Consider the following 24,992-nt stretch of genomic DNA (forward strand, 5'->3'; position numbering starts at 1 on the left):
TCTGGATTAGTTGCAGTTTCCAGCTCACCTTCAAATGTAGCCCCATGTAGCGCATGGCAGTAGTTCAAGCGGGAGATCACCAGAGCATGCTCCACTCTGGGGAGACAGTCTCCAGGCTGGTAGGGTCTCAGCCGGCGTACCAGAAGGAGCCGGCTGACAGCTGCCCTGGACACAGAACTGACGTGCGCCTCCATGGAAAGCTGTGAGTCCAAAATGACCCCTAGGCTGCACACCTGGTTATTTAGGGGCACAGTTACCCCATCAGGATCAGGGGGTCCCCCACACATGCCCGCCCTCAGCCCCCCAAAACAGTATTTGTGTCTTGTCAGGATTCAGCCTCAATCTGTTAGCCCCCATCCATCCTCAAACCTCCTCCAGGCACCAACCCAGAGCATTCACTGCCTGCACTCCAGTTTAAAAGAGAGACGGAGCTGGGTATCATACACATACTGGGAATCACCCAGCCCAAACCCCCTGATGATCTCTCTCAGTGACTTCGTATAGATATTAAAAAGCATGGGGGAGAGGATGGAGCCCTCAGGAACCCCACAAGTGAGAGCCCAGAGGTCTGAACACTCATCCCCCAACACCACTTTCTGAACATGGCCCAGGAGGAAGGAGGGGAACCACTGCACAGCTGTGCCCCCAGCTCCCCTAGAGGGTCCAGTAGGACACCATGGCCAAAGGTCTCCAAAGCCACTGAGAGATCCAGCAGAACCAGGAAAGAGCTTTCCCCTTGGTTTCTAGCCCATCGGAGATCATCAAGCAGTGCAACCAGGGCAGTTTCAGTCCCATGATGAGGCCTGAATCCCAATTGGAAGGATAATGGTGGCAGAAGCTTTCCTGGTCCTACACCTCCAAAAGCTCCAGGCCCAAGACTTTCATTAGTTTTCAAGGAGCCATCAGAGTTGCTGGAAGGAGGTGTGCAGGACACCATCCAACCGTCTTAGAGAGTCCATTCTGGATTTGTGTAGGTTTCCCCCCATAGCCTTCTCTTCTTCTGAAGATAACTCACAAGGCAGCGAAGGTTTAGGATCAGAGCTTTCCTTCTCGATGGGCTTCCTTCCCCAGTTGAAAATCACATCTGCCCTCACTTTCCTCTGCAGCATGGGCGGAATCTGCCTCCTTGACTGTGGGATTCATTGTTGTTCTCCTCCTCTCCATCCACCAGGGTCTGCCTTCACCTGCAGCAGAATTCCCCAACCCACCAAGCGTTTGAGACCCATCAGGTATCCTCCCCTGGTTTCGCCAGCCGGTTCAAGTCGTTCCTGGGATTGTGGCCCCTATTCCATCCTGACAGCTTCTGGAAGCCACAGGTGAGAGCTGAGTACAGGGTGGGGACCAATGGTGGAAAAATTACTCCAGAAGGTGGACTACATTTCCTCCACCAAAAGTAATACCGCTCCCCTAACACCCCAAGACATCCTATAATTATGATATTTAAGACAGATCAGGAAAAAATTCATGTCTCCAGAAATAACGCAGGTTTAGGCCATCAATAAATCTATACTACATATTCAAGGTAATACATCATCCACAAAGTACAGTTAACCTATTTGCCTTGAATATCCTGCTTTTCAGTGTGATTTTAGGATAGTCCTGCGTCAGAAGATGGGCACAAGATCAGACAGCAAACCATTCTATAAAAAATCAAGCTGCTTTATGAACATTGATTGAGGATTTTGAAAGTTGCTCATGAATTACTATCATTTGATGACATTGCAACTTCACTTCCTAAAAATTGGGAACATGGGTAGGAGGTGAGGGAAACGTTGAAATAGGAGAAGGTGCTAATTGAGCTTGATGTGTTCTCTTTCCTTTAGTTCTCTTCCTGGAAAACCAAACAGGATTTCCTTTCTTCCCACTCTGAAGAAGGAGATTGAGAAGACAGGGTACCTTCAGTTTCATAAGGAATAGAAATTAAAATGTGTGAAATGTGGAATATGCTTCACTGAATGAGCACATATAGTTCACATCAACGAACTCCAACAGGGGAGAAACCATTTAAAGGTATGGAGTGTGGGAAGAGTTTCACTGAGAGTGGAAACCTTAGAACACATCAACGTACTCACACAGGAGAGAAATCTTTTAAATGCATGGAGTGTGGAAAGAGCTTCAGTCAGAATGGTAGCCTTAAATTACACCAGCAGATTCACAAAGGGGAGAAACCATACAAATGTATGGAGTCTGGAAAGAGCTTTAGCCAGAGTGGACACCTCAATATACATCTACAGACTCACACAGGGGAGAAACCATTTAAATGTATGGAGTGCGGAAAGAGCTTCAGTCAGAGAGGACACCTTAAATTGCACAAATGGACTCACACGGGTGAAAAACCTTTTAAATGTATGGAGTGTGGAAAGAGCTTTACTTTCAATGCATCCCTTAGAACACATCAGCAGACTCACACGGGTGAAAAACCATTTAAATGTATGGAGTGTGGAAAGAGCTTCAGTCAGAATGGAGACCTTAAATTACACCAGCGGACCCACACAGGGGAGAAACCATTTAAATGTATGGAGTGTGGAAAGACCTTCAGTCAGAATGGAAATCTTAGGAGACATCAACGGACTCACACAGGGGAGAATCCTTTTAAATGCTTTGAGTGTGGAAAGAGCTTCCATCAGAATGGAGACCTTAAATTACACCAGCGGACTCACACAGGGGAGAAACCTTTTAAATGTATGGAGTGTGGAAAGAGCTTCAGTCAGAGTGGAAATCTTAGAATACATCAACGGACTCACACAGGGGAGAAACCATTTAAATGTATGGAGTGTGGAAAGAGCTTGAGTCGAAAAAGAGACATTAAATTACACCAGCGGACTCACATGGATGAGAAACCATATGAATGCATGGAGTGTGGAAAGAGGTTTAGAGATAATGGAACCCTTAGAACACATCAACGGACTCACACGGGAGAGAAACCTTTTAACTGCATAGAGTGCGGAAAGAGCTTTACTTTCAATGTATCCCTTAGAACACATCAACGGACTCACACAGGGGAGAAACCATTTAAATGTATGGAGTGCGGAAAGAGCTTTAGTCAGGGTGGACACCTTAGATTGCACAAATGGACTCACACGGATGAAAAACCTTTTAAATGTATGGAGTGTGGAAAGAGCTTTACTTTCAATTCATCCCTTAGAACACATCAGCAGACTCACACGGGTGAAAAACCTTTTAAATGTATGGAGTGTGGAAAGAGCTTCAGTCAGAATGGAGACCTTAAATTACACCAGCGGACTCACACAGGGGAGAAACCATTCAAATGTATGGAGTGTGGAAAGAGCTTCAGTCGGAGTGGAAATTTTAGAAGACATCAATGGACTCACACAGGGGAGAATCCTTTTAAATGCATGGAGTGTGGAAAGAGCTTCCGTCAGAGTGGAAATCTTAGAAAACATCAGCAAACACACATGGGAAAAACCATTTAAATTTATGGTGTGTGGAAGGAGCTTCAGTCAGAGTGGAAGCCTTAATTTACCTCAACAAACTCACACAAAAGACAAACCATATAAATGTCAGGAAAGGCGATAGAGGTTCAGTTCTAGTTGAAGTCCTGCATCAACAGACTCATGCACAGGAAGAACTTCAATAGTTGACACCCTACAAACCATCAACAAACTCAAAGAGGAGAAGCAGTTTAAATGGAAGGAATACACAAAGAACTTCAGTTATAATGAAGTGTATAAGAAACATATAGGGACTCTCAGAGCAGAGAACCCATTTAGATGTATGGAGTGCGGGACATGTTCCGCTCAGAGTTCCACTGGTTTATGTACCAAACCCTCTCACCCCCACCACCACATGATCTCCAAACTCTGCTTCTTCACCAGAACTTCATCCCTGCCCCCTGCGCGTTCTGAAGAAAACTTAATATACTGTAATTTAACGGGAGATTTCCCCCAAGCCTAATTGCAAGAGGGGGAAGGAGGGGCTGCAGGTACGAGGGAAATCTCCTGTGTTACGATATGGATGCAATGCAGCTGCAAAATGCTAGCTTGAAAACATCACATGATGGAATGTTGGGACTGTTCCGTGGGAAACAGAGGGATAGTCAATTTACAGTGCGAAGCACCAGAATTAGCTCAGAGTGTAATATTAGCTCTTCCTCTTGTTCTTGTACAGGAAGTACAGGAAGTGTTTGTCACTCAACTGCTGGAGTTTGAAGAGAGCAGTCATGTTTTCTGTAATTCTCAAAAGACAGAAATAAAGGTATGTAAATACGTTTCTGTCTATCTCTTTCCCCTCCCAGGGGGGGCAGGAAAGAGGGGGGATGTTCTTCTCACGCTGAGAAGAATCGCCTATCGCGACCTACCCTGGATCTTGCTGGGGAATGCAGCCAGGGAGGTCAAAAGGAGACCAAGCCGGGTGCCTGGGAGTGTTGCCAGTTACTACTGATATAGGCTTGATTTCCGACATCTGGTAGCATATCTGATGGTTTTGCTACTTGCAGTAGCAAAAGAGGTCGGTGGATTGTACTCATCCTCTGCAAGGAGATAAAGGAAGAATGTGGTAGCGAGCGGATGGAAACTGCAAGGACTGAGCACCGGAGCAGACGTTTTTGCTGATAAGCCAGGAGCAACGGATTCCCTCAAGGTATGGTGATTTTTACAGCTGTGAGAGTGAACGTGAATTGAAGCATTCTTTGGTTCACAGAGTGTCTGCTTTTGGATAAAAACAGCACGGAGAAACAGCCTGCATATTTCACATTCCTGAGGCTTGATAAGCTCTGCTATTGCCGGTCAGCCAAGTCCAGTTGCTAAGCAATGAGATGTCAGTACTTTTCTGAGCCAGTTAGCTTTGAAAAGTAAAGAGGAAAATTACAAGCCAACGGAATTAAGGCTGGGACTGTGAGAGGCTGGAAAAACACTGGTGAAAAATTCCACCATTTGTTTTGCCTGTTATCTCACTGCTCTTGGAGGGACTTTCAAGACAGCCTGTGTTTAACTGCCAGGTGCAAGGCAGTAAACAACCAGCTATTGGATTTTACCAGCGCATGACTGAGAGCTGAGGCCTGGAATGAAGATGGCCTTATTCAGTCAGAAACTGGGTGTGCAAAACTGGGAACAATGGAGTTTTGCAATGGAATATTTGTTAGTGGGAGAGCAACTTTGGCACTTAGTGCAATCCCCACTGCCTGATGCTGGACATGCACGGGGGAGGAAGGCTGAAGTTCAAAATGAACTGAAACAGCGTGTAATCAAAATTTTGGCTGAGAATGTGAAAGCTTGTCTTGAGACAATTCTGTTGGGTGCTGAGGAGCCACGAGTTGCTTGGCAATCCCTCCAAAAAGCTTGTGAAGCTGGGATGGGAAGCAAGGGTTGGCTGCACCATCAGAGGGAGAGAGCCAAGAAAGCCATAGCCAGATTCTTGAAAGCTCATCGAAAGCTGAGAAGAGCTTTGACCCCAAAAGGGGAAGTGAAGGAAATGTTGCTGCTGTTGCTGTTGATGCTCCTGTTCTTGCTGCAACAGATGTTGCTGACAGGGGGAGTGAGGCTTGGAGTTGTAGCGCCCCCACTGCTATTGCAATAGAAGAGCAAGCTGAAGCTCTGAACGTTGTTTGTTGTTGCAATTGTGGCCAGCCTGGGCATGTTCAGAGGAACTGTAAGAGGCCACGTCAGCAGAAAGGAGCTAAGGGGAGCTCTGCAAAGCCTGAGGCGTCAGGCAAGACTCATACTAAGTCACAGGTGGAACCAGCTATGGCTTTGATGTCACTAAAAGCCACACCAGAAGTGGAAAATGCTTTTGTTTTGGACACAGGTTGCACGCAACACATGACGTCACGCTGAGAACTGTTTTCAACGTTTAAGAAGCAAAGCTTCACTGTGAAACGGGCCAATGGCCAGGAGCTGGAAGCGACCGGGTTTGGAACTGTGTATCTTGAGAGTCTAAACTTGACTATAAACAATGTCTATTTGGTTCCTGATTTAAAGTTCAATCTGCTGAGTGTTTCACAGTTCATAAAGAAAGGACTGATTTTGTCCTATGATAGAGAAAGCTGCAAAATCTTCAAAGATGGAGAGCTGTATCTTTCTGCCAGAGAGAAAGATGGACTGTATTTGTTGACTTTTGATCAAAGTGATTGCATAAATTGTACTGCATCTGAGTCTAACATGATTTCTCTTACAGGCGTGACAAAGGACGTCCAGAAGGCGGCAAAAGTAACTAAAGCTTTTCAGCGAATGTATGCTGATGTGATTGGTCCTCTAGCACCATCTAGAGGCAATGCAAGATATTATCTTGTGTGTGTGGATTATTTTTCTCATTATGTGCGGATATACTTATTGCAGAAACCACAAGAAGCCTTAGAAAGGTTTAAAGAGTTTTGTGACAAGGTTAAAAATGTTCATGATGCTAACATTGATTGTCTTTTCACAGATGAAAAGCCAGTTTTTCTTTTACAGGATTTTCAGGATTTCCTGGATAAGCGAGGCATAAGGCACAAGACTGCTGTTTCTGCTGGTGCATGGAACAAAAGTGTCTGTGTGCAAGTGAACAAAGAATTGCAAAATGGGATGAAGGCACAATTGCTGAGTTCACATTTGCCACATGAGTATTGGGCTGAATCTTTATTGTGTTACAGTGGTGCCTTGCAAGACGAAATTAATCCGTTCCGCAAGTCTCTTTGTCTTGCGTTTTTTTTGTCTTGCAAAGCACGGCTATTAGCGGCTTAGCGGCTATTAACGGCTTAGCGGCTTTAAGAAAAAGGAAACAAACTCGCAAGAACTCTCAAGACGTTTTGTCTTGCGAAGCAAGCCCATAGGGAAATTCGTCTTGCGGAACGACTCAAAAAACGGAAAACTCTTTCGTCTTGCAAGGCATTCGTCTTGCGAGGTACCACTGTATTGTTACACTTGGTTGAGAAACGTTTCAAAAGATTTGGGAAGTTCTCCTTTTGAGAGACTATTCTACAGGAAACCTTCTGTTGCCCATTTTAAGGTTTTTGGGTCTCTTGTGAAGTCTGATGCTCCAGGTGGAGTAAAGAATGCTAGAGGCATTTTTGTGGGTTATGAAAAGGGTCTTTACAGAGTAATTTTGTCTGAATCTGGTCAGGCGATTCTCACAAAATTTCTAGAGAGTGCTCCTGAACAGGAGGGAGTAATTGTTCACACATTTCCCACTGAGGACAATTCAGATGATGATGATGATTTTACTGATTACAATGGTACTGAGAGTGACAGTGATAGCTCAAAGAGCTCAGTTGACACAGTCATTGAGAGGAAATCTCTTTTTTTGTTGTTTTGTTTTTTACATTAATACACATATACAAGCATACAAACATACATTTCATACAATCTTTAAAAATATTCAAACATACTTACACTCAATCCCACAAATAGTTCCTTTCCCCATCACCATCCACCGACCCTTCACCCCACCTTTGTGTTGACTTCCAATCTACTCAATTACAATATCTTTCCACTTCTATTACTTTCTTTCACACACCTTTACCCTAATTTCACACTTCTTTTTCTATTACACGTTGTTTTCCATCTTATTTGATATTTCAGTATTTGAAACGGAACTTGTTTATTCTAATAGGAGTTCTGATTTTTCGATATGATTTTGCAAGTATCTTTTAAACACCTTCCAGTCCCTATCTATCTTTTCTTTTGAAATCCTTCCAATTTCTTCCATTGTTTTGGATATATTGTAATACTCCAATAATTTGGCAAGCCACTCTGTTTTTGTCGGTATTATGCCACTTTTCCAGTTTTTCGCAATCAATAGCCTTGCTGCTACTGTTGCGTATAAATATAAGGTCTTATCTTCTTCCTTTAGGCTTCCTGGTACTATTCCCAATAGAAAACCTTCTGGTGTTTTCCTAAATGATTATCTAAACATTTTTTTCATTTCATTATATATTATTTCCCAAAATTGTTTGATGTTTAAACAATTCCACCATATATGTATCATAGTACCTTTTCCCGTGTTGCATCGCCAGCAGATATCGCTACAGTTTTTATTCATTTTTGCTATTCTTTCAGGTGTTAAATACCATCTATGTTGCATTTTAAGGTAATTTTCTTTCAGTATATAACACATAGTGAATTTCATATCTTCTTCATTGAGAGGAAATCTCACACAATGGCTAGACCTTCAATAGTGAAGGATGAACCACTGTTCACTATTGGAACTGGTTCTCCAAAGAGTCCTGAAACTGAACCAGTCAGCAGAGAGGATCAGCACCTCATACGCAGGTCTGAGAGAGGTACAAAGGGCGTACCACCCAAGAGGTATTCTAAAGAGTTTGCTAACTCGGTTATTGCATGTGTTACTATTGTTGACAACTCAAAACAGGTTAAAGGTGTGTCCAAGTCAGAGACAAAGACACAACAGGGAGTTGCTGAGCGTAACACCACATTCCCTAGCCAAGGTAATGCACATGCACTCATTTCTTGGAAGTCAGACAACCAGAGAGGTACACTGGGGAAACCAGTGGCGGGTAGTTCCAAGGGTGGAACTGAAACAACAGGGGATTGTTATATGTATAACAACTGTTTGTTTTCTTCTCTGGATCAAGCTCTGTTCGCAGCGCACATTGAATCATATGGGGGAGTATGTTACGATACTTTCCTGCCAGGGGGGCAGGAAAGAGGGGGGGGGGTGTTCTCACGCTGAGAAGAATCGCCTATCGCCACCTAGCCTGGATCTTGCTGGGGAATGCAGCCAGGGAGGTCAAAAGGAGACCAAGCCGGGTGCCTGGGAATGTTGCCAGTTACTACTGATATAGGCTTGATTTCCGACATCCTGGTGGGTCCCATCTTCACTCATGAACCCCATGGAGCAACCCCAGAGCTCCTGCTTATTCTGGGGTTTGGGGAAGATAGTACTTTTCCATAGTCCCAGAAATTCTTATTCAATCCTGCTGCTAGGGAGTTTTCCTACCAGAGGACCAGACTGCATATTACTATCATACTGATTTTACTGTTTCTGCTTTTGCTGTCATGGACTGGCTGCGTGCGGCGGGGGGGGGGGGGTGAGGCACCAGCTGACGGACCCACAAGGGAAGAAGGCTCAGAGCCTGGGGGCTGGTGTTGGGATGGCGATGAGCAGAAAGAGAGAAAGGAGCAGAATGGAAGGGAGGTGTTGCAAGCTGGAGGAAACCGGGTTTGGTGAGCAGGAAGAGGCTGGGGCAGAGAGCAGTTCAGGCTCAGAGGGAGGAGAGGAGGGGGCCAGGAGACCCAGAGGAGGCCGGCTGATGAAGCATCCAGGGAGACCCCCCCCCTCCTGCTGCGACCAGCTCCCCTCTCCCCTGGTCTCCTAGAGCACACAAAGAAACCCGGTTCAGACCCCATGATTCTGCACATGATATTAAGAGGGTGTTTCCCTGCCCCCCAACATGCGTCACTTTAATCTTGTTGACAATGAACTGTATTTTCAGCCCAATCACCCTGTTTGGAGAGCTCTTTTAGGTGCTCCTTGCATTCTGTCTTTGAACAATCCTGGACAATTTCCTGCCATCAGCAAACTTTGCCCCCTCTCTGATCACTCCTAACTCTAGATCATTTATGAACAAGTTGAAAAGCCACATGTCCCAATACTGATCTATTGGGGACTCCACTTTCTGCTTCTCTCCATTCACAGGAGTGTTCGTTTAATAATATGTGTTCCTCCCTCCCACCATCCTTCTGTGCTGCGGAGGGAACTCTGCGGAAAAGTTATGGAGGGGTGGTGGGGAAATTGTTATCAGCTCTCCCACTGGTTCGGTAGTGATGCAACCGTTCTTAGGATATGCATGGTGTTGTTGTTCTCGGGGTTGAGTTGCAGCATTTTCCCGATTTCCCGGCATTGACGGTGTTATCTGAATTGCTGGGACCATCGGGGGGGGGGGTAAAAGACAATTAAATCTACCTCTGGCTTTCTGTGTGTCACATTTCCCTTGGGAGGAGCGTCACTTGGCATTGGCTGATCAGATTCCAACTGGGGTAAAGGGTGGTGAAATTCTGGATCTGCCAAAGGCGTAATGGAGTGTCCTATCATTGAATTATCTAGATTGGGCTGGCGTTCTTTGTGTGTTTGGCCTTTTTTGCTCTGATGTTTTCCTCTCCAAGGGAGTGTTACGGCTGGGTTCACCGCACGTATCCATCTTTGACGGCCCTTCCAAATGAATCATGGCCCTATAGTGAAAGCCCTTCGGCAGAGAGGGTGTTGATTGCTTGGGGTCAGTCCGGCAGAAAGAAAAGCAAAGCCTACTCAAAGGGAAGGCGCTTCAACTTCCAGCCAGTCTGCTCCCACAATGGCTGAAGAAGAAGTGCCCTTTGGGAATGGCGGAGCTGAATGGAAGCGGGCAAGGAAGCCCCACAATCACTCCTGCTGGAGGAATAGGGGCACTGACCCTATACTCAAAGGTGATGGCCAGTTCTGGAATCTAGGAAGGAATTCCCCCCACCCTGGTCACATGCAGCTGGGCTCACTTGCCAGAGCCACCTGGAGGGCCTGCCAACCATTCCCATCATTCCTAGTCTTGCTAGCTTGGGATGGTGGGATCTGTAGTCCAAAAACAGCTGGTGACCCAAATTTGGGAAACCCTGTTCTCCCTGAAGGACAAAGGAGGATTCACTTGCCTCAGAACATCAGGCAAGTTCTGTAGGATCAGGCCCAAGGGGCCCCTGTCCTCCTAGGGCCCAGCAGGGGCCTCTTCTGGGAAACCCACTGGCAGCACTTGAGCACCAGAGAAGCTCAGCTGCCTCTGACTGGCGAAGCACATTTCTTCTAGGGGCACATTTCTGGAGTTTAGCAAAGTGTTTTAATGTTTAATGCCGCACAGTGGAATAATAATAATAATAATAATAATAATAATAATAATAATAATAATTTATTATTTATACCCCGCACATCTGGCTGAGTCTCCCCAGCCACTCTGGGCGGCTCCCAATCAAGTGTTAAAAACAGTACAGCAGTACATATTAAAAACTTCGCTGAACAGGGATGCCTTAAGACAGGGGTGTCAAACTCAAATTCATCGGGGGCCGCATCAGCAGTTTGGTCACCCTCAAAGGGCCAGTTGTATCGGCCTAAAATATTTGAGCAGGCTGAGACCCCCGAAGTTGATGGGCTTTGACATTTAAATGGGGTGTGTGTGGCATGTGATAAATTATGTGAGGTTCGAGCTGGTCTTTGACCAGTAATAAATGATGATAATGATGGTGATGTGAGGTGGGGCCTACCTGCCCCCCCCCTCAATATTTTATTCAGGCTGACACCCCTGTTATGAAAGATTACTAAAGTCTGCCCCTGTGGTGATGTATCAAAGCATTGTGCAGGCCCAGTCTGAGGGCACCTTTACTGGACTGCGTCTTGTGGCTGGGGCTTGTCTGCGCCTTCTCTTCCTTCTCCGCCTGTTACTGCCTCCTCCCTGTGCCAGGCGCTGGTGGGGGGGGGAGATGTGCCGGTTGCACCCCAGTTTCTGACGGGGGCCAATGCTGCTTGTTCCTCCCTCTGCTTTTCAACACTGCAATATATCGCTACCGTATCACAACATCACTATCACAATGTTGACAAGTTGGTATTGTCTGCTTTTAGGGGCTGGGGGGCTTACTCAGTACGGACAGGGGCACTCGCAGGGGTGGACTTTGGTAATATGGCACCCACCCTGAGTGAGGACAAAATTTGCCCCCCCAATAGAATAAATAGGCATCGTTATCATTATTTTGTGCTCCCTTGGCTTGGGGCGGGTGAGGCGCCCGCACGGCCCCAAATCTGGCGCTGGTGGAGGAAGCACATTTCCCCAACGGGCCGAGCTGCCCCTGTGGATCCTGCTGCCTGAGGCAGCCGCCTCCCTTGCCCTCCGTGGCAAGCCGAGGCTGAGGGGGACGTTCGCTTGCCCAGGCGCGGGCTCCCGTCCACTTGCTCCGGCGCGCCCGCTGCAGCCCTGCTGCCAGCAGCCGTCGGGGAAGGCGGCCGGCCTGGCTCCGGGGCTCGGTGGGGCCCGCCGGCAGAGAGCAGCGCTGCGCCTCGCCTGGGCGTGGAAGCCCTGCTGGCATGTTGTTTCCCATGCCGTGCGTCCGCGCCGTGCTCCCGCCTCCATCTCGACTCGCTCCCTCCCGTCCTCCGCAACCGCGCCTCGCCTGCCAGACTCACATCCCTGCCTGGCGGCAGAGGCGCAGCCACAGCGGAGGCCGAGCATGGCGCCAGCAGTGGCTGCAGGGCCGGCGGAGGAGCGTCCGGCCGGGTAGCTCCGCTCTGCTTGCTGCTGCTGCTCGCGCTGGGCGCCTCCTGGGCGGCGCGCCCGCCGGACCGGAGTGGCCAGCAGAGACGCGGCAGCCCACGGGACGAGGCAGGCGGGCGGCGGGGGACCTCCGGAGGCGGCCTCTCTGCTCACCACCTCCTTCGTGCTGAAAGGTGACGCGGTGCACAACCAGGCGATGGTGCCCTGGACGGGCGAGAACGGTGGCTACACGGGCCACATGATGAGGTCTGGCGGGCCAGATTCGGCCCGCGGGCCTTGTGTTTGACATCCGTGCCTTAAGATGTCTTCTGAATGTCAGGTAGTTGTTTATCTCTTTGACATCTGATGGGAGGATGTTCCACAGGGCGGGCGCCACTACCGAGAAGGCCCTCTGTCTGGTTCCCTGTAGCCTCACTTCTCACAATGAGGGAACCGCCAGAAGGCCCTTGGCACTGGATCTCAGTGTCCGGGTGAATGATGGGGGTGGAGACGCTCCTTCAGGTATGCAGGACCGAGGCCATTTAGGACTTTCAAGGTCAGCACCAACACTTTGAATTGTGCTCGGAAACATACTTGGAATGTACCTCGGGTTAAGTACTTAATTCGTTCTGGAGGTCTGTACGTAACCTGAAACTGTTCTTAACCTGAAGCAACACTTTAGCTTATGGGGCCTCCTGCTGCGATGTATCGATGACCCTGTTGAAAAATGTATTGTGTTAAATGGGGAGAGGTGTTAAAAGTTTGTGCAACCATATGCAATTGATGTAAGAATTTAAAGGTGTAATATATACAAAATAAATGTTCTAAGAACACACACACACACCACATGTCTGAATCCAATAGAAAATTTTCTGGAACAAAGTAGGAGACTTTGGCATTTAGAAAAATGAGCATGTCACCCTGCCCGTTGGTAACCCTATTTTCCCACACGTTTTAACTACCCTCTTCCCCAAAGAACCATAATAGTATTCGGACACACCCCCCCCAACTGCAAGGCTTTCCTGCGCTTCTCCTTTGAATGCATCAGGATTCAATCCGCCATCCCGAGGGATTTCTGCCTGGGACATGTGCTGCCCTTGATCGCCCCCTGCCTCCTAAGGGATGATGGAGTCAGGGGGAGCCCTGGATCCCCCAATTCCAGAGGAGTCCTTAGGCGTATTGGATAGTCGGAGGAAACAGTCCGATTCATGGTATCCGCTTCTTGTTACAATTGTATAGGCTGCTTTTCTGAGCCTCTTTGCTGCTGTGCATAGAAAGTGCCTGTGCAAATGGTCATTGTCCTGGCCTTAGTCCGAGGCTGTGGTGGGGCCTTGGGGTGTCGTTTAACCGCCCCCCAATTCCTGGTTTGAAGAGCACCAATACCTAAAACACGGACGCACGGCTCGTGGCGTGGGGTGGGCGAGGGAAGGATTTTACAATGTAAACATTGGGGGGGGGACCCCACTTTGTAATTAGTTTGCGGGATCAGCCCCTCCCCGCTCCCCTGATCCACTGATGGAAGAGGGGAGGAGGGAAACCTTCCTCTCCCTCCCCCCAATTCCTCCCCTCCCCTCCCGGCACATCCTTCCCTCACCCCGCCCCCACAATCCCAAATCCCCTCCCCAATATGTTGCCCCTGCTCCTCGCCATCCGACCTCTCCTCCAGGAATAGGGGGGGAGAGCCCCCCTCCCGACCTGACTGCTTCTCCCGGAAGTGGAGCTTCTGTGCCGGGTTGCTGTTCTGCGCCGTAGCTCTAGGGGTGCGCGCTTTCGGAAAGGGGAGGAGGGGGAGAAGGCGACACCGCCCCCCCCCCGGTGTATGTTGCAGGAAAGGAAAGGAGAATCTGGAGCGAGGACAAAGAGGTAAAGGGGTCGCGGGGGGGGGGAGGACAGAAAAGGAACCAGAGACCCCCGAAAGCTCCTGAAAGCGCCATTCGTGGGTCCCGTCGGCGTGGCCTAGATCTCTGCACCCGTGCTGCGCCTTGGCAGTGGCGGACATGGGGCGCCCACCGAGGGGGTCCCAAGAGGGCTCCTTTGCCCCGTTTCCCCCACGCAGGGATCCCTGGGTCCCTGTGGGATCTGCACGGAGAAAGGCGGGTCATGAAAGGGTTAACGGGCTCGAGGGACGCCTGGATAGAGACCCCCGTGTGGCTTCCTTCTTGCAAGCTGCATCCTCTTCACGCCCCCATAAACCCCTGCCCTGCCCGGTCACAGGGGTTCAAATCCGGAGAGGAAGAGGGGAGGGGAGAGGCCTTCTCAGAAGCGGCTCTTGGTTTCCGCAACCCCCCCCCCCCGAAAGCAGCCAGAAATGGATAATGTACACCTGTCATCAGAAACAGGGGTTCGGAGTCCATGGAATGGCTCTCCGGATTGATCTTGCGCTTCTCCTTTGAATGCATGAGGATTCAACCCGCCATCCCGATGGATTTCTGCCTGGGACATGTGCTGCCCTTGATCGCCTCCTGCCTCCTAAGGGATTATAGATCAGGGGGAGCCCTGGATCCCCCAATTCCAGAGGAACCATTAGGCGTATTGGATAGTCGGAGGAAACAGTCCGATTCATTGTATCCGCTTCTTGCTACAATTGTATAGGCTGCTTCTCTGAGCCTCTTGGCTGTTGCGCATGGAAGGTGCCTGTGTCAACGGTCATTGTCCTGGCCTTAGTCAGAGTGTGTGGTGGGGTTTGGGTTTTTTTGGGAGAGTCGTATAACTGTCCCCCCCTCCTGGTCTGAAGAGCACCAATACCTAAAACACGGACGCACGGCTCGTGGCGTGGGGTGGGCGAGGGAAGGATTTCGCAATGTAAACATTGAGGGGGGAACCCCACTTAGTAATTAGTTTGCGGGATCAGCCCCTCCCCCGCTCTCCTGATCCACAGATGGAAGAGGGGAGGAGGGAAACCTTTCTCTCCCTCCCCCCAATTCCTCCCCTCCCGGCACATCCTTCCCTCACCCCGCCCCCACAATCCCAAATCCCCTCCGCAATATGTTGCTCCTCCTCCTCGCCATCCGACCTCTGTTCCGGGAATAGAACTCTGTTCCCAACCTGCCTGCTTCTCCCGGAAGTGGAGCTTCCACTCCGGATTGCTGCTCTGCGCCGTAGCTCTAGGGGCGCGCGCTTTCGGAAAGGGGAGGAGGGGCAGCAGGCGACAAAGCCCCCCCCCGTGGATGTTGCAGGAAAGAAAAGGAGAATCTGGAGCGAGGACAAAGAGGTAAAGGGGTCCCGGGGGGGGGGAGGACAGAAAAGGACCCAGGTAGGGACGCCGCGCCAGCTCCCCAAAGCGCCATTCGTGGGTCCCGTCGGCATGGCCTAGATCCCTGCATCCGTGCTGCGCCTTGGCAGCGGCGGACAAGGGGCGCCCACCGAGGGGGTCCCCACGAGGGCCCCTTTGCCCCGTTTCCCCCACGTTGGCATCCCTGGGTCCCTGTGGGATCTGCACGGAGAAAGGCGGGTCATGAAAGGGTTAACGGGCTCGAGGGACGCCTGGATAGAGACCCCCGTGTGGCTTCCTTCTTGCAAGCTGCATCCTCTTCACGCCCCCATAAACCCCTGCCCTGCCCGGTCGCAGCGGTTCAAATCCGGAGAGGAAGAGGGGAGGGGAGAGGCCTTCTCAGAAGCGGCTCTTGGTTTCCGCAATCCCACCCGGGAATCAGCCAGAAACCTTTTCCTCTCTCTCAGGCTTCCATCCTTAATGTCTTTTCCACTGCCATCTTCATTGAGGATGAGGACAATGTACACCTGTCATCAGAAAAAGGGGTGCAGAGTCCATGGAATGGCTCTCAGGCTTGATACAGAAGTTGCACCTCAAAAGCATTTCTGTTCCTCTTATTTTTGGTAGGGAATGTCAGAGTGACTGACAAGCTGAGATTCTTCCCAGTCAAAGGACCCATTTTCGTGATAGACAGTGCCTGTGGCTGGAGGCTCTACATACAAGGTGTGTCTACACAGGCCAAAGAGTGCCAGTATTAGCACAGGTGAGGTATGTGACCTCCCCTTATTTACAGACTGTATGTAAATGAGAAGTAGTGGGTGGGATTACCGTTTATGGCATCCCTGTGATTTTCTCCACCCATGACATTTTGTGAGCTGATATGGCAGTACAAAATCCAAAATAACTACAAAAGAATAAGAATATAATACGAATGATTGTAGTATTTCTACCTTGCCTAACTGGCTGGGTTTCACCAGCCACTCTGGGCAGCTTACAGTACAAATAAAAGACAGTAAAACATCAGGCATTCAAAACCTCCTGATACAGGGCTGCCTTCAGCTGTCTTCTAAATGTCAGATAGTTGCCCATTTCCTTGCCCTATGCCTGCTTCCCTGTAACTTCGCTTCTCACGGGGTGTTTTGAACCAGCAGAAGACCCTCGAAGGAGGACCACAGTGTACAGACTGAGTGATGGGGGTGGAGACACTCCTTCAGGTCTATAGAGAGTGAGGCTGTAGGGCTTTAGGTCAATGATCTTGCTGCTCCACAATGATCTCCAGAGCAAGTCCAACATACAATTAGCAGAGTAGGAAATAAAGCTCAGAGACAGCAAAAAATTCCTTCAGCAAATAAATTTGTGACTGAAGGCATAACAGGAATCTATGCCTGAAAAATGCAACCACACCAATTTAAAGGTTAGCACCAACAATGTGAATTGTGCTCAGAAATGTACTGGGAGTCAGTGAAGATCCTTTCAGACTGGTGTTATGTGGTCTCAGCGGCTGCTCCCATTCTGTTCTCTAGCTGCCACATTCTGGATTAGTTGCAGTTTACGAGTCACCTTCAAAGATGGCCCCATGTAGTGCATGGCAGTAGTCCAAGCGGGAGATCACCAGAATATGCACCACTCTGGGGAGACAGTCTCCAGGCATGGAGGGTCTCAGCCAGCGTACCAGATGGAGCTGGCAGACAACTGCCCTGGACGCAGAATTGACTTGCGCCTCCATGGACAGCTGTGAGTCCAAAATGACCCCCAGGTTGTGCACCTGATCCTTTTGGGGCACAGTTACCTACATCAGGTCTAGGGCGTCTCCCACACCTGCTTGCCCCCTTTCCCCCTGGGACAGTATTTCTGTCTTGTCAAGATTCAACCTCAATCTGTTAGCCACCATCCATCCTTCAACTGCCTCCAGACACTCATACAGTACCTTCACTGGTTCCAATTTAAAAGAGAGGTAGAGCTTGGTATCATCCACATACCGGGGAACACCCACCCCAAACCCCCTGATGATCTCTCCCAGCGTCTTCATATAGATATTAAAAAGCATGGGGGAGAGGATGGAGCCCTCAGGAACCCCACAAGTGAGAGCCCAGAGGTCTGAACACTCATCCCCCAACACCACTTACTGGACATGGCCCAGGAGGAAGGAGGGGAACCACTGCACAGCTGTGCCCCTAGCTCCCCTAGAGGGTCCAGTAGGACACCATGGTCAAGGGTCTCCAAAGCCGCTGAGAGAACCAGCAGAACAAGGAAAGAGCTTTGTTCCCCTTGGTCTCTAGCCCATCGGAGTTCATCAAGCAGTGCAACCAGGGCAGTTTCAGCCCCATGATGAGGCCTGAATCCGAATTGGAAGGATAATGGTGGCAGAAGCTTTCCTGGTCCTGCCCCTCCAAAAGCTCCAGGCCCAAGACTTTCATTAGGTTTAAAGGGGCCATCGGAGATGCTGGAAGGAGGTGTGGAGGACACCATCCAACCGTCTTAGAGAGTCCATTCTGGATTTGTGTAGGTTTCCCCCCATAGCCTTCTCTTCTCCTGAAGATAACTCACAAGGCAGTGAAGGTTTAGGATCAGAGTTTTCCTTCTCGATGGGCTTCCTTCCCCGGTTGACAATCACATCAGCCCTTCACTTTCCTCTGCAGCATGGGCGGAATCTGCCTTTTTGACTGTGGGATTCACTGTTGTTCTCCTCTCCATCCACCAGGGTCTGCCTTCACCTGCAGCAGAATTCCCCAACCCACCAAGAATTTGAGACCCAGCAGATATCCTCACCTGGTTTAGCCAGCCCGTTGAAGCCGTTGCTTGGATCGCTGCCTCTGTTGCATGCTGACAGCTTCTGGAAGCCACAGGTGAGAGCTGAGTGCAGGGTGGGGACCAATGGTGGAAAAATTACCCCACAAGGTGGACTACATGTCGTCCACCAAAGGTACTACCGCTCCCCTAACACCCCAAGCCATCCTATCATTATGATATTTAAGACAGATCAGGAATAAATTTATTTTTCAAGAAACAACGTAACTTCAGGCTGTTAATGAATCAATACTACATATTCAAGGATGAAGTTTCCATTAAGTACGGTTATCTATTTGCCTTTAGTATTCAGATTTGTAAGTGTCATTTTAGGATAGTCCTGATTCAGGAGACAGGCACTAGATCAGGCTGCACCTCATTATTATAAGGAGCAATGGGGGTGGGTTTCTCCGTCTGGGATTCCCATGCGTCAGCTGCTTTCCTTCTTCTCCTTCTCTTTCCATTCAATGCAAGGCATCTAGACGGAGGTCCATCTCCAAGAACAGGAGCTTCCCTGAGCACCCATTCAGCTGACCCGAAGCACCAAGACTTGTCACTAGTTCTCTGACTAACCCAGACCACAGTCCCTGGAAAAGGCATAGGCCTAGGTCTCACATAATAGTCCATATGGACCTCCTGAGGCCAATGGGACTGTGCAGGTGATTCATTAAGAGACAGAGGTGGATGGACGATTATGTTGCAGAGGATGGGAAATGTCCAAAGGAACGATGGACCAGAGAAAGAGAGGGCCTTTTCATGGACAGAGAGCAGCTGCCTTTCCTGGTGAGAAAACAATTGGTTTGAAAAGTCTGCATTCCAATATCATGCTGCTTTATCATGCTGCTGATTGAGGATTATGAAATGTTGCTGCTGCATTACTATCATTTGATGACTTTGCATTTTCATTTCCTAAAAATTTGGAACAAGGGTAGGATGCGGGGAAATGTAGGATATGTTGAAATATGAGGTGGTGCTAATGGCATCTGATGTGCTCTCTTTTCCTTTGTTCTCTTCCTTGAAACCCAAACAGGATTTCCTTTCCTCCCACTCTGAAGAAGGTGAAGGAGAAGACAGTCACAACTTCAGGGGATCGGGCACCTTCAGTTTAATTAGGAAGAGAAATTAAAATGTGTCAAATGTGGGATATGCTTCACTGAATGAGCATACATAGCTCACATCAACGACCTCCAACAGGAAAAACCATTTAAATGTATGGAGTGCGGAAAGAGCTTCAGTTTCAATGGAAGCCTTAGAACACATCAACGGACTCACACGGGTGAAAAACCTTTTAAATGCATGGAGTGTGGAAAGAGCTTTAGGATAAATGGAAAACTTAGAATACATCAACGGACTCACACAGGAGAGAAACCATATAAATGTATGGAGTGCGGAAAGAGCTTCAGTCAGAGTGGAAAACTTAAACTGCACAAACGGACTCACACGGGTGAAAAACCTTATAAATGCATGGAGTGTGGAAAGAGCTTTAGGGTAAATGAAAAACTTAAAATACATCAACGGACTCACACAGGAGAGAAACCATATAAATGTATGGAGTGCGGAAAGAGCTTCAGTCAGAGTGGACACTTCAATATTCATCTTCAAACTCACACAGGGGAGAAACCATGTAAATGTATGGAGTGTGGAAAGAGCTTCAGTAAGAATGGAGACCTTAGAATACATCAACGGACCCACACAGGGGAGAAACCATATAAATGTACGGAGTGCGGAAAGAGCTTCAGTCAGAGTGGACACTTCAATATTCATCTTCAAACTCACACAGGGGAGAAACCATATAAATGTATGGAGTGCGGAAAGAGCTTCAGTCAGAATGGAGACCTTAGATGTCATCAATGGACTCACACAGGGGAGAAACCATATAAATGTATGGAGTGCGGAAAGAGCTTTAGTAAAAATGGAAGACTTAAAACACATCAAAGGACTCACACAGGGGAAAAACCATATAAATGTATGCAGTGTGGAAAGAGCTTTACTGATAATGGAAGGCTTAGAGCACATCAATGGACTCACACAGCGGAAAAACCATTTAAATGTATGGAGTGCGGAAAGAGCTTCAGTCAGAATGGCGTCCTTAGAAGACATCAACGGACTCACACGGGTGAAAAACCTTTTAAATGCATAGAGTGCGGAAAGAGCTTCAGTCAGCATGAACACCTTAAATTACACCAGCGGACTCATACAGGTGAAAAACCATATGAATGCATGGAGTGTGGAAAGAGCTTTAATTCCAATTCATCCCTTAGAACACATCAACGGACTCACACAGGGGAGAAACGATATAAATGTATGGAGTGCGAAAAGAGCTTCAGTCAGAGTGGACACCTTAAATTACACCAGCGGACTCATACAGGTGAAAAACCATATGAATGCATGGAGTGTGGAAAGAGCTTTAATTTCAATGCATCCCTTAGAACACATCAACGGACTCACACAGGGGAGAAACCATTTAAATGTATGGAGTGCGGAAAGAGCTTCAGTCAGAGTGGACTCCTCAGTATTCATCTACGGACTCACACAGGTGAGAAACCATTTAAATGTATGGAGTGCGGTAAGAGCTTTCATCATAATGGAAGCTTTAGAAATCATCAACGGACTCACACAGCAGAGAAACCATTTGAATGCCTGGAGTGTGGAAAGATCTTCAGTCAGAGTGGACACCTCAATATACATCAACGGACTCACACAGGGGAGAAACCATATAAATGTATGGAGTGCGGAAAGAGCTTCAGTCAGAATGGAAACCTTAAATTACACCAGCGGACTCATACAGATGAAAAACCACATGAATGCATGGAGTGTGGAAAGGGCTTTAATTCCAATTCATCCCTTAGAACACATCAACGGACTCACACAGGGGAGAAACCATTTAAATGTATGGAGTGCGGAAAGAGCTTCAGTCAGAATGGAAGCCTTAAATTACACCAGCAGACTCATACAGGTGAAAAACCTTATGAATGCATGGAGTGTGGAAAGAGCTTTAATTTCAATGCATCCCTTAGAACACATCAACGGACTCACACAGGGGAGAAACCATTTAAATGTATGGAGTGCGGAAAGAGCTTCAGTCAGAGTGGACACCTCCGTATTCATCTACGGACTCACACAGGGGAGAAACCATTTAAATGTATGGAGTGTGGAAAGAGCTTTCTTCATAATGAAAGCCTTAGAAGACATCAACGGACTCACACAGGGGAGCAACCATTTAAATCTATGGCGTGTGGAAGGAGCTTCAGTCAGAGTGGAACCCTTTAATTTACGCCAACAAACGCACCCAAGAGACAAACCATACAAATTTCAGGAAAGGAAATAAAGGTTCAGTCCTAGGGGAGGTCCTACATTTTCCTGCTTAGCAGGGGGTTGGACTTGATGGCCCTTGTGGTCTATTGCAGCTCTGTGAGTCTATGATTCTATGATCAACAGACTCATGGACAGGAAGAACTTTAAGAGTTGAAACCCGACAAACCATCAACAAACTCAAAGCGGAGAAGCAGTTTAAATGGAAGGATTACAGAAAGTGCTTTAGTTATAATGGAGTGTTTAAGAAACATCAAGGGAGTCTCAAATGGGAGAACCCATTTAGATGTATGGAGTGCGGGACATGTTCCTCTCAGAGTCCCCTCTTCTTCACAGCAATGAACTCAGAGGAGATCCGGCTTCCGGCTTCAGGGCCCAGCTGAGTGTTGCCATTATCTTGAACTGGGTAACTCCTGTCTAATCTGCTCTGTGTCTGTGTCTCTCCCTGCTTCTGAGACCACTGGAAACGAGGGGGGCCGTTTCTCCCCCTCCATCTCTTCTTCTGAGGAAAGCTGATCTCCTTGAGAATGGATTCCCCCATATTCGGCTTCAGACCATTCCCTGACAAAACACATTGCCCTGTGTCGTTCCAGCCTCTTGCCTCCCTTGCTCCCTTCTGCTGGTACGTGTACCTGTGTGCTGTATTTCTTTAAATGAAGGTAATGTCTCACAATAGTGAGAATAATTTTAGATATAAAGTACCTTTTGACAGGGATGCGGGTGGTGCTGTGGGTTAAACCATAGGCCCGTGGTTTGAATCCCCGTGACAGGGTGATCTCTGATTACTCAGTCCTTGCTCTTGCTAACCTAGCAGTTCGAAAGCATGTCAAAGTGCAAGTAGATAAATAGGTACCACTCAGGTGGGAAGGTAAACGGTGTTTCCGTGTGCTGTTCTGGTTCGCCAGAAGGGGCTTAGTCATGCTGGCCACATGACCCGGAAGCTGTACGCTGGCTCCCTCAGCCAGCAAAGCGAGATGAGCGCCGCAACCCCAGAGTTGGTCACGACTGGACCTAATGCTCAGGGGTCCCTTTACCTTTACCTTACCTTTTGATAGAGAAGGGGAGAGGGTGACCTATTTGGGAGGAATCCTTCTTGATCTTTATGTATCAAATTTACTAGGCATTTTTTGAGTCTGTTTGCCATCACCTCTGCGAAAATTTTGTAATTGTTGTTTAATAGTGATATAGGTTGATAGTTTTTGATGTTTAATTTATCCGTGTCCAGTTTAGGGATCATCGAAATGTGGGCCTCTTTCCATGTCTCTGGTATCCTACCTCCTCTTAATATATTGTTCATGATGTCACATAGTACTGGCATTAGTTGATTTTCTAGTACTTTATAATATTTAGCTGACAGTCCATCTGGTCCCGGGGCTTTCCCTGGTTTCATCTTCCTTATCGCATCCTGGATCTCTTCTGCTTTTATAGGTTTATTTAATTGAGTTCTTTCTTCCTCTGTTATGGTCTTCCCAATGTAGTCTTCTAAATATTCTTCTATCCGGGTTATCTATTCGTCTTCCTTTTTGTACAATTTGTCATAGAATTTGAGGAAATTTTCCTTTATTTCTTTTGGATCTTCTATCAATTGTTCCTCTATTTTTATCTTATTTATTACATTTTGTTTTTGCCTTTTTCGCAGTTGCCAAGCTAATAGTTTACCTGTTTTGTTAGCTGATTCAAAATATTTTTGTTTCATTAACTTAATTTTCCATTCAATTTCTTGACTTGTTAGCATTGAATACTGTGTTTGTAACATTTTTGTTATTTGTATGTTTTGTTCGTCTTTTGGGTTTGTTATTAATTTTTTCTCACATTCTCTTAGCTGACTAAGGATTTCCTCTTTCTTTTGTTCTCTTACTTTCCTCTTATAACTATTTTGCTGAATAAGAAACCCTCTTAGGACCACCTTGCTGGCATCTATACTTGTTTCTTTATTGAGATTTAGACTGAAATAGGTTACTCAAGGACAATCTAAGGCATATTATAAACATCATTGAATATCTGGAGTGTAAGAATGAGGTACCTGCGGCGCTGATTTTCATCGATGCAGAGAAGGCATTTGATAATGTCTCATGGCTGTTCTTACTAAAAAGTATGGAGAAAGCGGGGCTAGAGGGCCAATTTATGGAAGGAATAAAATCGATTTATTTGAACCAATCTGCTAAACTGATTATAAAGAATATTCTAACAAACTCATTCAAAATTGAAAAAGGAACAAGACAGGGATGCCCTCTATCCCCGCTTTTATTCATTATGGTATTAGAGGTAATTACGAACAAAATAAGAGCAACACCAGAGATTCGAGGGATCAAAGTTGGAACGAAGGAATACAAACTAAAAGCGTACGCAGATGATTTGATGCTATCCCTAGAAGAACCGCAGAAAAGTGTTAGTAAGGCCTTGGAGATATTAGAAGAATATGGCAAACTATCCGGTTTTAAATTAAACAAATTAAAGACAAAAATGTTGACCAAAAATTTGGGAAAAGATGAAAGAGAAAAACTGGAGATACAGAATGGAATCAAGGTGGCTAAAAAAATAAAATATCTGGGAATTTGGCTAACCACAAAAAACATAAATTTAATTCAGGATAATTACTTCACAACATGGAAGGAGATCAAAAAAGATCTAGATACGTGGAACAGAGTAAAACTTTTGTGGGCGGGAAGGATGGCGGCAATAAAAATGAACATACTCCCAAGAATGATATTTATGTTTCAAAACATCCCAGTGATTAGAGGTTCCTCAATGTTTAAAGATTGGCAAAAAACTCTTTCAAAATTTATATGGCAAGGGAAAAGACCAAGAATTAGATTCAAATTACTTACAGATCGGAAAGAAAGAGGGTGATTCTCGGTACCTAATCTGTAATTATATTTTGAGGCCTCCTGCCTCTGCTGGATTAGAGATTGGATTAATTTGGAAGACACCGATCTGTTAGATTTAGAGGGCTTCAACAACAGATTCGGGTGGCATGCCTATTTGTGGCTAAATAAAGAAAAGGTACACAAAGGTTTTTCAAACCACATTATCAGAGGGCCACTAGATGAAGTTTGGGAGAAAAATAGAAAACTCCTGGAATGGAAAACACCCTGGTGGTTATCTCCAATTGATATTTTAACAACCAAAAAAGCAAATATGGAAGGAGAAAGACTGACATATGAAGACCTACTGATAAGATCAGAGAGCGGATGGAAATTGAGAACATATGAGGAGTTGAAAGACAAATTAACAGGCTGGCTGCAATTTCATCAAATAAACGCAGTATGGAAGGAAGACAAAAAAGCAGGGATAAATGAGAAAAAATCTAAATTCCAGATAGAAATAATTGAAGGTAAATCCAAGTTATTATCTAAAATGTATAACATACTATTAGATTGGGACACTAAAGATGAAGAAGAATAAAAGATGAAGATATCCCGCTTTATCACTACCCTAGGGAGTCTCAAAGCGGCTAACATTCTCCTTTCCCTTCCTCCCCCACAACAAACACTCTGTGAGGTGAGTGGGGCTGAGAGACTTCAAAGA

The 24,992-nt window shown here is 47.1% G+C and overlaps 1 protein-coding gene across 1 annotated transcript; it reads left to right on the plus strand.

Moving 5' to 3' along the window:
• Positions 1-1,896: 1,896 nt before the first annotated feature.
• LOC309541332 (uncharacterized protein) lies at positions 1,897-23,524 on the plus strand. Its single transcript, XM_082239104.1, has 2 exons — positions 1,897-3,763; positions 21,815-23,524. The coding sequence occupies exon 1, from the start codon at positions 1,956-1,958 to the stop codon at positions 3,432-3,434; it is 1,479 nt and encodes a 492-aa protein (XP_082095230.1). The 5' UTR covers positions 1,897-1,955; the 3' UTR covers positions 3,435-3,763; positions 21,815-23,524.
• The last annotated feature ends 1,468 nt before the right edge of the window (positions 23,525-24,992 follow it).

Source organism: Podarcis vaucheri (assembly GCF_965113315.1).
Source record: "Podarcis vaucheri genome assembly, chromosome: 10".
NCBI lineage: Eukaryota > Metazoa > Chordata > Lepidosauria > Squamata > Lacertidae > Podarcis > Podarcis vaucheri.

What these genes read in the sequence shown, in the direction of transcription:
- LOC309541332 (XM_082239104.1), top strand. Translation starts at nt 1,956, where the DNA reads ATGAGCACATATAGTTCACATCAACGAACTCCAACAGGGGAGAAACCA.